At 48.3% G+C, this 12,366-nt stretch overlaps 6 protein-coding genes across 6 annotated transcripts; 4 read left to right on the top strand and 2 right to left on the bottom strand.

The window, feature by feature from the left end:
• Positions 1 to 1,399: 1,399 nt before the first annotated feature.
• On the top strand, positions 1,400 to 4,206 carry I303_104637 (uncharacterized protein; the record flags this gene model as incomplete). The annotated part of the gene is made up of 6 exons (XM_018407686.1): positions 1,400 to 1,919; positions 2,020 to 2,412; positions 2,475 to 2,591; positions 2,661 to 2,936; positions 3,031 to 3,821; positions 3,922 to 4,206. The coding sequence occupies 6 exons, from the start codon at positions 1,400 to 1,402 to the stop codon at positions 4,204 to 4,206; spliced, it is 2,382 nt and encodes a 793-aa protein (XP_018262897.1).
• A 329-nt stretch (positions 4,207 to 4,535) lies between these two features.
• On the bottom strand, positions 4,536 to 5,935 carry I303_104638 (uncharacterized protein; the record flags this gene model as incomplete). Its single annotated transcript, XM_018407685.1, has 5 exons — positions 4,536 to 4,792; positions 4,914 to 5,069; positions 5,216 to 5,448; positions 5,582 to 5,625; positions 5,690 to 5,935. The coding sequence occupies 5 exons, from the start codon at positions 5,933 to 5,935 to the stop codon at positions 4,536 to 4,538; spliced, it is 936 nt and encodes a 311-aa protein (XP_018262896.1).
• Positions 5,936 to 6,481: 546 nt separating this feature from the next.
• I303_104639 (ubiquitin-60S ribosomal protein L40) lies at positions 6,482 to 7,487 on the top strand (the record flags this gene model as incomplete). The annotated part of the gene is made up of 4 exons (XM_018407684.1): positions 6,482 to 6,501; positions 6,644 to 6,801; positions 7,176 to 7,267; positions 7,368 to 7,487. 4 exons carry the CDS (start codon positions 6,482 to 6,484, stop codon positions 7,485 to 7,487), a joined length of 390 nt encoding a protein of 129 aa, XP_018262895.1.
• Positions 7,488 to 7,862: 375 nt separating this feature from the next.
• Positions 7,863 to 8,738, bottom strand: I303_104640 (uncharacterized protein; the record flags this gene model as incomplete). The annotated part of the gene is made up of 2 exons (XM_018407683.1): positions 7,863 to 8,517; positions 8,587 to 8,738. The coding sequence occupies 2 exons, from the start codon at positions 8,736 to 8,738 to the stop codon at positions 7,863 to 7,865; spliced, it is 807 nt and encodes a 268-aa protein (XP_018262894.1).
• Positions 8,739 to 9,088: 350 nt separating this feature from the next.
• I303_104641 (uncharacterized protein) lies at positions 9,089 to 9,948 on the top strand (the record flags this gene model as incomplete). The annotated part of the gene is made up of 2 exons (XM_018407682.1): positions 9,089 to 9,195; positions 9,270 to 9,948. 2 exons carry the CDS (start codon positions 9,089 to 9,091, stop codon positions 9,946 to 9,948), a joined length of 786 nt encoding a protein of 261 aa, XP_018262893.1.
• A 1,279-nt stretch (positions 9,949 to 11,227) lies between these two features.
• I303_104642 (uncharacterized protein) lies at positions 11,228 to 12,144 on the top strand (the record flags this gene model as incomplete). Its single annotated transcript, XM_018407681.1, has 2 exons — positions 11,228 to 11,388; positions 11,520 to 12,144. 2 exons carry the CDS (start codon positions 11,228 to 11,230, stop codon positions 12,142 to 12,144), a joined length of 786 nt encoding a protein of 261 aa, XP_018262892.1.
• Positions 12,145 to 12,366: the final 222 nt, after the last annotated feature.

Consider the following 12,366-nt stretch of genomic DNA (forward strand, 5'->3'; position numbering starts at 1 on the left):
ACCAGTGTTAACTGAATCCTGGACGCGTGTCAAAGCAGCTTCTCCGTTATACACAAGATTGTTCTATGTCACAAACTGGTATGCCAGATATCTTCTCGATTTCTATTATCTATATATCTATTCCTTTATTTCTAATGAGTGTGTTGACGTCGTAAAGAGCGTGTTGTCGATATGAGCAAGGAGAAACCGGTGACAGACAGATCCACTAAAACATCTATGATCTTGTATCTTCAAGGTGAAAGAAAAGCTGGATCACAAAAAGCTGAGACGTGCCACTACCTTGGCTTAGATACGATCCGCGATGGTGCAGCCGTCCAGCAGGGGGGCTTGGCAGTGCGTGGGGGTGAAAGAATGGTATCCCGGTCGAGGGTTCGATAAGATAGGTGCGGACAGGTGTCGATACTTGACGATTCAGATGGTCTGTGTTGAGCGGTAACGATGACTCTGCCGCAGTCTGGGAGCAGGAAATCAAAGATGAAAGGACGTGCGATGATCGATTGATTGAATGAAGGGGATGTTTTAGGAAATCCAAGTATCTGGTGATCCGTCTCAGCCAAGCTTGGTTGTTCAGCACAGCGACCGACGGAATTTAGCTGAGGGAGAGTTGCCAAGTGCTTTATTTGGTCGAACGTTTGACTCAATTAAACTGTTTTGTCGTCGAAGCGGCAGAGGACAGTGTGCGATGCAAGGGGGGAGTAACAAAATGGTCAACAAAGCCGATCGACACAAATAAAGCCTGGATAGTTCCACTTACCTTTCTTGAACTTGAACCCGCCGTGGATACGATGAATCGCGCTGTCAATGATTTCGATCCGGCCTGAGCTCGATGATGGTGTCAATCGGGCTTTGCACGTAGAATTGGTCTCACGAGATGGACAGCTTGAGCAGGGATTTTCTCGTTGGGGTTTACTCCACGCTATGCATCACTCATCTCGAGAGAGAGGTGCCAAGAGCCTTTCCCAGCACGTCCGCTCGGTCTCAACACCAAGACACCTTTTGTCTTCTGTTGATTCACATGGAAATCAGGAAAACCGTTCGCGTCTCGTCTCATAGCAAAAGAAATCACGCTTGTTCCGTAACTACCGGGTTCCTTATCTCAAAACCCTGAAAGGCATCCTTTCGGTCCTAAGCGTTTTCACCTGCGGAATCAAGTGAAACATTCGTAGGATAGGCGTGCAGCTCAGGCCCCTGTACATCTCATGACGCCTAAAAACGAGATCAATCATTCATCCTTTGTTACGCGTCTCTGGGATGGACAAACATGAGCAAAAGATAATTGTACGTTATGCTTACTGTCAAAATATAGCAGCAGCAGAGTCAACAGACAAAACATCGACTTGACACAGAAACGCACACGGCATAACCAGAAATATCGGGACGGTCGACGAGTGCTAACGAAATGTCCTCTCGAACTCGAGGACGACGAGCCGCAGCTGCGCCTGCCGAACCAATCGCTGAATCGTCTTCAAGAGCCAGAGGACGAGGTGCCAAACGAGCGAAAGTAGAACCTGAGGCTGAGCCGGAGCTTGAGGAGAATGTCGAGGCAGGGATTGTAGGGGGTTTAGTACTGGGGGAAGCAGAAGAAGATCCTCTGACATCAGAGCTGGAAGATGCAGAAGAAGAGCATCCTATATCCACACTCGCAAGATCGAGAGCACGGGGCAGAGGTAGGAATCGAGGTGGTGCAAGGTTGTCGGCGGCCCAAAGTCGAGGAAGAGGTAAAGCGAAGGTGCAAGAACCGCTTGAACATGAGGATGAGGACGAGGACGCAGAAGGAGAGGAAGAGGAACAGATAGAACCTGTCAAGTCTTCGAGGAGGCTAAGGAAAAGTGTCAGCTACAAAGAAGTTCCAATCGAAGAGCAAGACGATGCTGAAGAGGTAGAGGAAGATGCCGAAGGTGAACCCGAGGAGGAAGAGGGTAAGTCATATCAATTCAACAGCGGGTTCAGTCTAGAACTCCGGGTCTGTGGTCAAGGCTAATGGTACGGGTTTAACGTCAACGTCATTTTGATCAGTAGAAACGAAACCTCGGAGAAGGCAACCCCCGGTCAGACTTTCATCTCAGACTTCCAATTCGACACCCCGAAAACGATCTCGGCCGTCATCCGCCAAAATCCCCACGCCGCTCCCACCAACAACTCCAGCACCAGCAGAAGATGAGGATGACGATGACGATGATGATGAAGACCGCACGGACACGGCTTACAAATTCGATAAGATACCAGGAGGATCCGGTCGAGGAGGATTCAGCGTCAAAGGCGCCGCAGCTGCTGCAGCCAGAGCTAGATGGGATAAAGTACGAAGAGAAAAGATTGAACGTGGAGAAGATCCGGATGAACCGAGAAGCTCGTCTGCGAGGAGACCCAAGAGAAGGAGGGAGCCTCTTGTACCAGATGCAGATCATGTCGAGAGTGAGTTATTCATGCGACAGGGTCTAGGAATGACTGCTCATTGGCTGATATTGCTGTCGCAGTGGGTTCAACAATGACTATCAAAGGTGTGGAGTATACGGTCGGAGATGATGAAGTCGTCCTTGAGGAGGACGAGAAAGGGAATACGAAAGTCGATGCGGAAGGCAGACTATTGGGAGGTGAGTGTCCAACGCTGACACCACGCATGAATTTGGATGTGTATACTGACCTGCAGGCTTGGATGGCAGGCCGAGAATACAAGCTAGTCACTTTCACATCGGCAACACGGCGCAATCCTGAAAAGCTATACGCGATGACTATCGACGCCGCTAGAGCATGCGGATATACGGACTCCTTAGCATTCCTACGACGCTGCCCGCAGATCCTCAAGTTGTCTTGTACGGCAGAAGAAAGGCAGCTGTTGATCGATATAGGGCGAATAGCTGGAAATCTAAAGCATCGTCAGGTCACCATGGTCTCTGTCAGGAATGTCTTCAAATTGATGGGTGCTAGAATCGTGAAGGGTAAGTCCGATCTACCCTTGATCACCTCCCACCAGCGGATCATGGAATGTTCTTCTCTTGTGTGTTCAAGTGACCGACTATGGTGATACTGCAGAGGGTAAATGGGTCAATGACGATTATTACGAGGCCGAATCCCTGGAAAAATGTAAAGAAAAGGGATGGGAGCCTGGAACTCTGGCAGAAGACGACGAAATACCACAACAACAAACTCAATCAAACTCCCTTCGGGATCTTGGTCTCAACGACTCGACGACCAACGCAGGCGGACGATACACATATAGCTTGGCGCCATTCTATACGATTGGAGGATTGACTACTTCGTTCGGCGGGACCGGGGTCGATCCATTTACAGAAGCTGGCTTAGGCAATAAACGACAAAAGTTGAAGAGCGGCGGAGTGACTGAGGAGAACTGGATGCATATCACGGCGAAAGAAGCTAGTAAAGTCAATAATCAGCTGAAGATATATCGCGACGAGAGGATAAAGGCTTTGGAAGGGGATGATACGAAACACTGGGTATATCATCTGGAAAGCAAAACAGAACAACCCGATGCCAGTATGGAAGAGATTGTTGATAAAATCGGTTCGGAGGAAAGGGGCGATTTGTTGAATGCTCCGTCTATGGACAGGAAGCGAAGTGGGCTGTCGCAGGATGTTACGCGCGAATTCGCTCAGCAGCTTGAAGATGAGGAACCCCATGAGAAGGGGGACGGGGACGTGGAGATGGATACGATTGCGAACGAGAATGAGGATGTAGATGCTGGCGGTGTAGAAGCGAGAAAAGACGGACCTGAGATAGTGCTTCAAGCGCACGATGAGGTGGATTCGAAACACAATTGGGGATTAGGAACTTGGTCAAAAGGCATCGTCAAGGCTGCATACGAAGTGAGTTATCGTCTGTACACACGTCACTATGTTCATGTCCATGTCAACGACACTACTATGATACTTTTACTAAAAGCAATTGTGATATGATTTGTCTTAGCCTCACACTCAGACGCCTCATATTCCCCTTTGGACTCAGCCGACCTCATCAACCTTCGACAGGGTATCATACCACCCCATCATATCCTCTTCTTCCACTTCGACGAATGATCACGTCCAATCTATCCTCTCTGGAAGTTCCGCTAGGGGAATCGCCAGTTTGGAATACGCTTTCGAACGGTCCGATACCACGCAAGAAGTGCATGATAGGATACGGCAAGTTAGAGAAGCTGAAGAGTGGGAAAGGCAATCACGGAGAAGGCAGAGAGTCGGTACAGTTGTTTAGCGCTCAATAGTCTCATTTCGCATCATGCGAAACATTCATAGTACGCATCGGTATGTACGACCTTGAAAAAGTAATAATGAGGACGATTCAGGGCCGAGAGACCTTGATTTTAACGTTTATTTTATGTTGTTCATATCACATCTACACATATAAGTTGTTTGTCAATACAACAATACAACAGGTAATTACAAACGCGATTATGTACCTTAGAGCCGTCTGTTCCTGTCAGACAGCCCGCCAGTGTAAACTCAGTGTCCACTCATCGTGACAGCTGCATTCCGAGTGTTGATTGTCATCGCCACACTCTCGGACTATCAGGCGGACACACATCACTGCCCCGTGAAAACCGCTTTCCGCTTCTCCTTGAACGCCTCTAGACCCTCTTTCCTGTCTTTCGTGTGTAACAGACTATCATACAGCTTTCTCTCCATGTCCAGACCCTCCTCCAGAGGTAAAGTGACAGCAGCATTGATAGCCTTTTTCGACGCTTGTATAGATAATGGTGCGGAGGTTGATATTTGCTTGGAGAGGAGTAAAGCGGCTTGGAGGGGTGAATGAGGGTTCGGAACGTATTTGTTGATCAAGCCTATCCACGTTGCGCCATTTCGGATCTTATATTGTCAGCTCGAGCCCACTCGTATGACATGATCTTCGTTTAGCAGGATACCTGATCGAAGTGTGCATCACTAGCTTGTGCCTGAACCCACCTATACGTTCCGCTTCTATACCGTCTATATGTCTACCTGTAAAAATCAATTCTTTGGCCTTCGAAGCGCCGATCAAATGGGTCAATCGTTGTGTACCGCCTGCTCCGGGTATGATACCCAGTTTACTCTCCGGTAGAGCGATCTTCGTGTTTTCGCCTATGATCAGCATTAGCGTCAACATCAGCATCGATACCAGAATCAGTATCAGGATTAGAGCGGTGCAAGGTCATGTTACACTCTCTCCTTCTCCCAAACTTATGGAGCGAGCCGATAAAACGCCCAGGAAGCATGAAGAAGCTCACCTCCTACCCTCATATCGCAAGCCAAAGATAATTCAGCCCCTCCACCGAGAGCATATCCATCAATCACCCCAATGGAGGGTATTTTGATCTCCTCTAATTCCCTTAACAAGCTTCTGAGGGAGTCTAGGAATGCAGAAACTTGCTCAAGAGACATCGTTCGGCGTTCTTTGAGATCTGCTCCAGCGCAGAACATATTAGGCTGGGCCGAATTGACCAGAAGGACCCTTGCGGCGCTGAAGCAGCGGTCATGTCAGTCTGATCACAGCTGAAGTATTCTCCCTGAGAGGACTCGGTAGGCCGGCAATATGACAGCTGAATGAGTGATGTGGATGTCGAGTTGATATTATGTACGGATCAAGAACTCACGTCGATGACATGGAATTGAGCTTGGCTATACTCTCCCTCATCTCCTACAACGCCCTCAACAGATCAGCAAACTGGAAACTTCCCAAGCTCGGAATGAGCGTGACTTACACCGACCATCCTGACACTCAGAGCATTCTTAGTCTCCGGCCTATCCAGCACAAGACACATCACACCTTCGAGACCTTCATTTTCTTTGTCCGCATCCTGGTTGCTCTGTAAAAATGGTCGGAGATATGCGTGAGGTTCGCTCGATTGGGATGTTATCAGTGTTCGCACGGCACATGAGCATGACTTGTTCCGCCGGGCTTGGGTCAAGATGCGTCTAGCTGTACTGATGGTGGTCGAGGCGATCATTTTGGCGCTCGAGGGTCAACACTGATCTCATATCATCTTTAGGTATGCTATTCGCTTTACTACGTGAATCAGATGTTGACATAGCTGATGCATGAAGCACAAAACACCTCGTGATCCACTGGACTTGCCGGTTAAATCACGTTCCGAGCCGATCAGCGAAAGGTTTCAATCTTCTTACGTAACTCAATCCCTTGAACGACCTCACATCGAATGCCACACTGAAAAAGCCGTTCTCGGAGTTTGACGGAGTTTCTCGATTATTTCGATCTTGACCCACCTACCAATTTGATCCCACCATCACCGTACGGTATTCCATTAACTCCACCATACGATCCGATCCTGCTCTACGGTGAGAGTTGAGAGTTTCGTCTCTGTCGTTTCCGTCAAAATACAATTCAACGTTATTCGTTGAATACCTATTCCTTCTTCATCGATACCTTACTGACGATTTGCAGGTCTCTTTCAAAGTGAGCACTATTCAACCTCTTCGTCCTCATTCACCAGCGCTAGACGCTTCATGCTGATTGTTTGTCGCTCTTTTCCCAGATGCAAATTTTCGTCAAGACGTAAGTTATCTTCGCCATCATCACACGAGAGGAAGATCGAATGCGAGAGAAAAGAAAAGACAAGACAAGACAAGAACAGAAAAGGATCACACAAGGAGAACGTAGGAATTGGAACTGATTTGATTCTGGATGTTGATTATAGCCTCACCGGTAAGACCATCACCCTCGAGGTCGAGTCTTCCGACACCATCGACAATGTCAAGTCCAAGATCCAAGACAAAGAAGGTATCCCTCCCGATCAACAACGATTGATCTTCGCTGGTAAACAATTAGAGGACGGACGAACTCTCTCCGACTACAGTGGGTATCAACTCATTCTGCTTCGTCATGTTCAGAGGTGGTCTGCGAGCGACAAGGAATTAGGGATCGAGGGAGGATCGGACGCGGAGTGGGGAGATGCACATCGGAGAAATCGAGAGGAATAATCAGGCATAGCGAAACATTGCGAATGAGCAGGAAAGGATGTCGGCTGCAGAGGAGGAATGATCGTGGATGTGCAGGTGATGGATTCAGAGGGATGTCATCGACGATTTCACACCTTATCCCGATACCCTGTCTCTTGGATGAGTAGTGATCGTCGACAACGAGATTGACAGAGATCGAAGCGGATTAGAGGCATTTGATCACTCGCCGATGGAGGAACATCACGCTGACATCGTTGACGCTTCCTCTAGACATCCAAAAGGAGTCCACCCTCCACTTGGTACTCAGACTTCGAGGAGGTATCATTGAGCCTTCGCTCAAGGTACTTGCCAACAAGTACAACGTGAGTTGATCTCTCCTTCACTTACTATATCAGTCTCCTACCTCGGTCTATCCGGAACAGAGACAGGACCAGGAACAGGCGCTGATAGTGAACTGCTCAGTGTGACAAACAAATCTGCCGAAAATGTTACGCTCGTCTCCCTCCCAGAGCTACCAACTGCCGAAAGAGAAAGTGTGGTCACTCCTCCCAAATCCGACCCAAGAAGAAGATCAAGAACTAGAGCGTTCGCTGGTCCCTTGTATATTATCTTAAAACATGGTTCCGGGTCCGATTCGGGAGTCACGGGGAAGAGCTTAGGAGATGTATCATTTGAAAGAATGCATTCCTTTGCTTGATCGATGTATCTAGGCTGTCTGGTCTGGTCTGGTCCGGCGGTCGATGTCTGCTTGTCTGGTGAGCCCTGATACTGACCGGCACAAACGCAGACGAGACTACATGACACATTGTGGAAGGAGAGACGACGTTCTGAGATTTCGCAGCTCATCGCAATATGACATGGATGGATAATCACTGATAATGCATAATCATCTTCGTCCTTCTTCGCCAAGAAAACCCCGAAATAGTACTAAATCAAGCAAGGACGATTCTCAATACACTAAGGCCTTTCAAGACTGTCATCTTCACTTCGTGGTCCCCCATAAGTCCAACCGTTCATCTTAGCGAGCTTGTCATACATCGACAAAGACGGGTCGAAGGCCTTGCTAATTTTCTCCCAGTCATCACGGTTGAAAGTGTGCGAATTGGCGTCTGACCTCGCATAGCATCGAATCAAAGTAATGGTGAACAGCTCAACTTGAAAAGCAGGGCTGAGTTTGGCGAACTCGGAGCGAATTTTCTTCCATCTTCCCAAGCAATGGCCTTTTTCACCGCTGGTAACGCAAAGCGACCCGGGGAAACCGACGGCTTTGTCAAAGTGTCGGATAGCTGCAGTAGCGAAGCCAATCTCGCGTTCGTCATTGTCAGAAGCGAATTTGAGGATTTCCAAGGGATAGAAACGACAGTGATGTCGAAGGGCTTCCCTAAGTTTCATGAGCAAGGTGTTTTTACACGCCGCGAAATCTGCTAAGCCGATCAAAGGGGCGATCAGGTCTGGGTGTCGTAGTTCATTGATCGCTATTGAATGATATCGCTCGGGCAACAGCATAAGGTCGAGGAATTTAGCAACGGTCGAACCTTCGAAATCTAGATGAATCGCTTCTCTAGCACCATTGTTGGGAGGTGGAAGGCTAAATAGACCTTGGAAGAATTCACTATCGTCCAAAACACAACATCAACCAGGAGACAGATTTGACGAGCTGACGATAGAAGGAATGACGCACCTGAATTGCGATAATTGGAAACTACTCGCGCGGAACTCGACATTGTCTTTCGAAATCAAGGTGACATCGAGAGTGGGATCGCAGTGGACTGGGTGTAATTTTGGCTTGCTAGGCTCTGGGGGAGCTGTCGGTTTTGCTATCTCTCCATCCATTTTCGGTTACTTGACAAATGCTGTGGAGGACAAGGAAAAGAGGAGAAACAGGAAGACGAGATCCAAAAGGACCATCTTTTTGTATAACATCTGATTATTGAGGGAGTCGTAAGCTAAGAATACGTATCAACGCATTGACGCACGGATCTTTCAGTACGATCACGGTTGATTCAACCTGACGTGTTTGATGGCGAATGACCTCTTTTCACTTGCGCCCTGTCGAACGACTCAAGTTGGAGGGTATAGGAAGAATATTAACAGGATCACCATGAATGTTCATTCTTTCATCCTTTCTTCATCGAACAATCACTAGAGATACAGCTCACGGTCAGAAAGAATCCATCGCCACAATGGTCAAAATCCATCTCGAGCACAACGATCCTACAGCCGATGTCATTCTGCTCTCGAATGACAAGGTCGAACTGAGAGTCAGCAGCCACAAATTGACGAAAATGAGGTATGTTGATCTCGTCAGCTCGTAGTTACCGCTAGTATCCGACTCAAGGTTTTTTTTTGTTTTGGCCATTCCAGCAAATTCTTCGCCGACTTGCTCACTATACCTGCTCCCGCCAACGGACCCAAAGCACCATTCGATCTCGACTTTCCTTGCAAAGTTATCGCCATCTACCTCGAGCTTGTCAACTCTCCCGGTTATTGCCACCCAGTGATCTTGACTCAATCATCCAATTCGTTCCATGATATCAGAGGCCTGTTCGAAATGGTCGAATTCACAATCTGTCAGGACTCGGTGGTCGAACACGTACGACAAGCTATCATCAAGTTCGCCGACGTGCATGGGCCACAATTACTCCACTTTGCGACCTCTCGTCAGGATTTGCGACTCTTTCGAGAGACCCTTAGCCTCGGCAAGCCGATGCGTTTGCCAGGATTATGTTACACAGATAAGTGCTCCAATCGCTGTGGAAATCAAACCTGTCAAAAGGGAATCGCAACCTTCGAAGAATGGATCACACAGATGACCCCAAATTATCAGATCGACATCCTCAAGCTGATCATCGTGCGAATGACGAGTAAGAACAGACATGGCCATCACTGCTTGGAGCTCAATGAGAATGACTGGAGTTGGATCGCCGGTAAAGTAGAGCCTGAGAAGCCCTTGAAGGTTAGGGTCCTCGTTGAAGGAGTAACGCCCCGTAAGGGAAGGCAACAGTCACAATATCCCCAGTATGAGTGCGAGGAATCCGATTAGATATAACCATTATTGATCAGCCCGAATCATATGCGATACCGTTAAATTCTGAAGGCATCTGCCTTGCATACTTGTACACTGTATGGGACAGTCAGTCACCCGATCGATGAATGTGATCAATCGAAGCAGCGCAGAATTCTCAACTTGATCGTCCGATGGTAAGGAGGATCTTCGACGACGGTCAGGCCGCCGAGCTCAGCTGTGCGGCCAACGACGAATCAGAACCCTCATGTCGGCGAACATTCCTCCCAGCAGTACAAACAGATAGACGCAGACCAACTTCCGAGCCATCCTGCTCCGATACATTGTCTCTTTCGTCACCTTCCCTTCTTCTTCTTCTTCTTCTTCCTCTCCTTCCTCTCAGCATAAGCGTAGGAAGTGTAGTAGGTAACGGCAAAATCGACCAAATCACTGTTAGCCTCGCCTCAGGCTTGCACGCCTGACTTGAACACCTAGGCGGATGTATTTCCAATCTCAGAGACCATGTTGGATTGCCAGCCCTTAGTCATTACATAGCGAAATCGAGGTGAGCAGGCGAGCCGACGAGTGAGTGACTTGCACGGCGTCGAAGGGAAGGCATCGTGCGGTTAGGCGGAGGTAACAGCGAACTGGTTGGAAAACGTGAGTTGGCACAACGCAAATTCTGCTACATAGTCGGAGCAGAGAGGCATATAAGCGAGGATCGTCGACCCTTTCTAACGTTGCTTTTCGCATGTATTGTGGACTGGTAGCATAATCGATAAAGACCGATACTGTCTCTTCGTCGAAATCGAGGTGAACATGTTCGGGAGCTGCATTACCTGGAGTCGGGAGGCTAAAGGCGTCTGCGAAGAATTGACTGCACTCTTTGATATCATCAGCATCGAGACAATTTCAGGTTGTCCATTGGAGAATCAAGCTAGCATAAAAACTGCGCTCGCGGTGGAAGACAACTCGGCTCACCTTAATTTGGAAAGTCGAAAACTACTAGCGCGAAATCCTACGTGATCTTTCGAGATGAGAGTCACGTCTGGCTCGAGGCCCTCGATGGAGCTTGGATCTTCTCAAGCCGTCCCGCCGTGTTGCAAAGCTAGATGATATCATCAGGAGCCCGTGCGTGATTATTTGGGGGTCATGGCAACGAGATTTCCTGAGTCAAGCGGTTCCGTGCCCATCGATGGCTTGTGACACCCTTGCGTATCGCTCCTCTTCCTTATCATCTCCTCGCTTGCGCGTCGCTTGCAAAATCGCATTAACAAGGAATTACGCGTAGAGTCTGCTACGAGTAGCTCACGCGAACATGGAGGTTGACAACACACAGAAATCAGCGGATGCCGCTCAGGTCGAGACCCGACCACGGAAATCACACCCGATCCACAACAATCCCAATGCAAGTTTGGTGATCATCTCGGAAGATGACGTGGAGCTTCGAGCGAGTAGCTTTTTGTTGGCCAAAGTCAGGTAAGACGGATGTCTTCGCTAGAAGGCGATCTTGACCATACGACCAATCACTTGAGTCTCGCCAAACGGAGACCAGAACAATCGTTAGAAATAGGACGGAGCTGACCACGTCGTTGGTACTCTATATATAGCCAGTTCTTTCAGGATCTCACGTCAATACCACTTCCTCCAGAACAAGAACGAGAACCGATCCACCTCGAATACACTTCGGAGGTGATATCCTTGTTCTTGATCGCTGCCGTTTCGCCCCCATATTGCCATCAGATAATCATCAAAGAACAGTCCGCAGACATCACGATGACAGCGTCTCTATTGACTATGGCAGAGTTCACACTATGTCACGATCTCATACTCAATATTCGACAATATCTGGTGGAAAGCGCCGAGATTTGTCCAGAAGAAGTCCTCAAGCTCGGAGTAGATCGACAGGACGTTGAATTGATCGAGGTTGCTCTGAGCGCTTATGGAGCAAGGAAATTCGAGGTACCCACATTGTGCGAGACGGGATATTGCAGTCGTCGATGTGCAGATGGATTCGGGGACACGTGCTTCAAAAAATTCCGACGCCTCCATAACGCTTATACGGATTTAGGAGAGGGTACTCAGATTGAGCTTCTGGAGCTGATGCTTCTGAGGATGAAAATTAAAGCCCAAGAGTATGGCTGTTTAGAGAGGATGATCTTCGACAAGGAAGACTGGGAATGGATCAGTCACCTGCTTGTGGATCCGCGTAAAGGTGTCGTAAACAAGATATAAGATCAGCATAGCGGACGCTAGCAACGAGATGAAGGGAATAGGACGGGGTGATGGGCCATGGTAGCTGGACGTATACCGAAGAACCTGTATATATGATCAATAAGATCCGAGGAAGCCGACGCCGTCATGAAGTGAATTTGATGAAGATAATTGTCGTTAAATCTGAGCAAGATTCGATTACATTAGGGATTTTATGCCAGATAACGGATTACTATAATACAG

This window comes from Kwoniella dejecticola, chromosome 5 (genome assembly GCF_000512565.2).
Source record: "Kwoniella dejecticola CBS 10117 chromosome 5, complete sequence".
Lineage (NCBI taxonomy): Eukaryota > Fungi > Basidiomycota > Tremellomycetes > Tremellales > Cryptococcaceae > Kwoniella > Kwoniella dejecticola.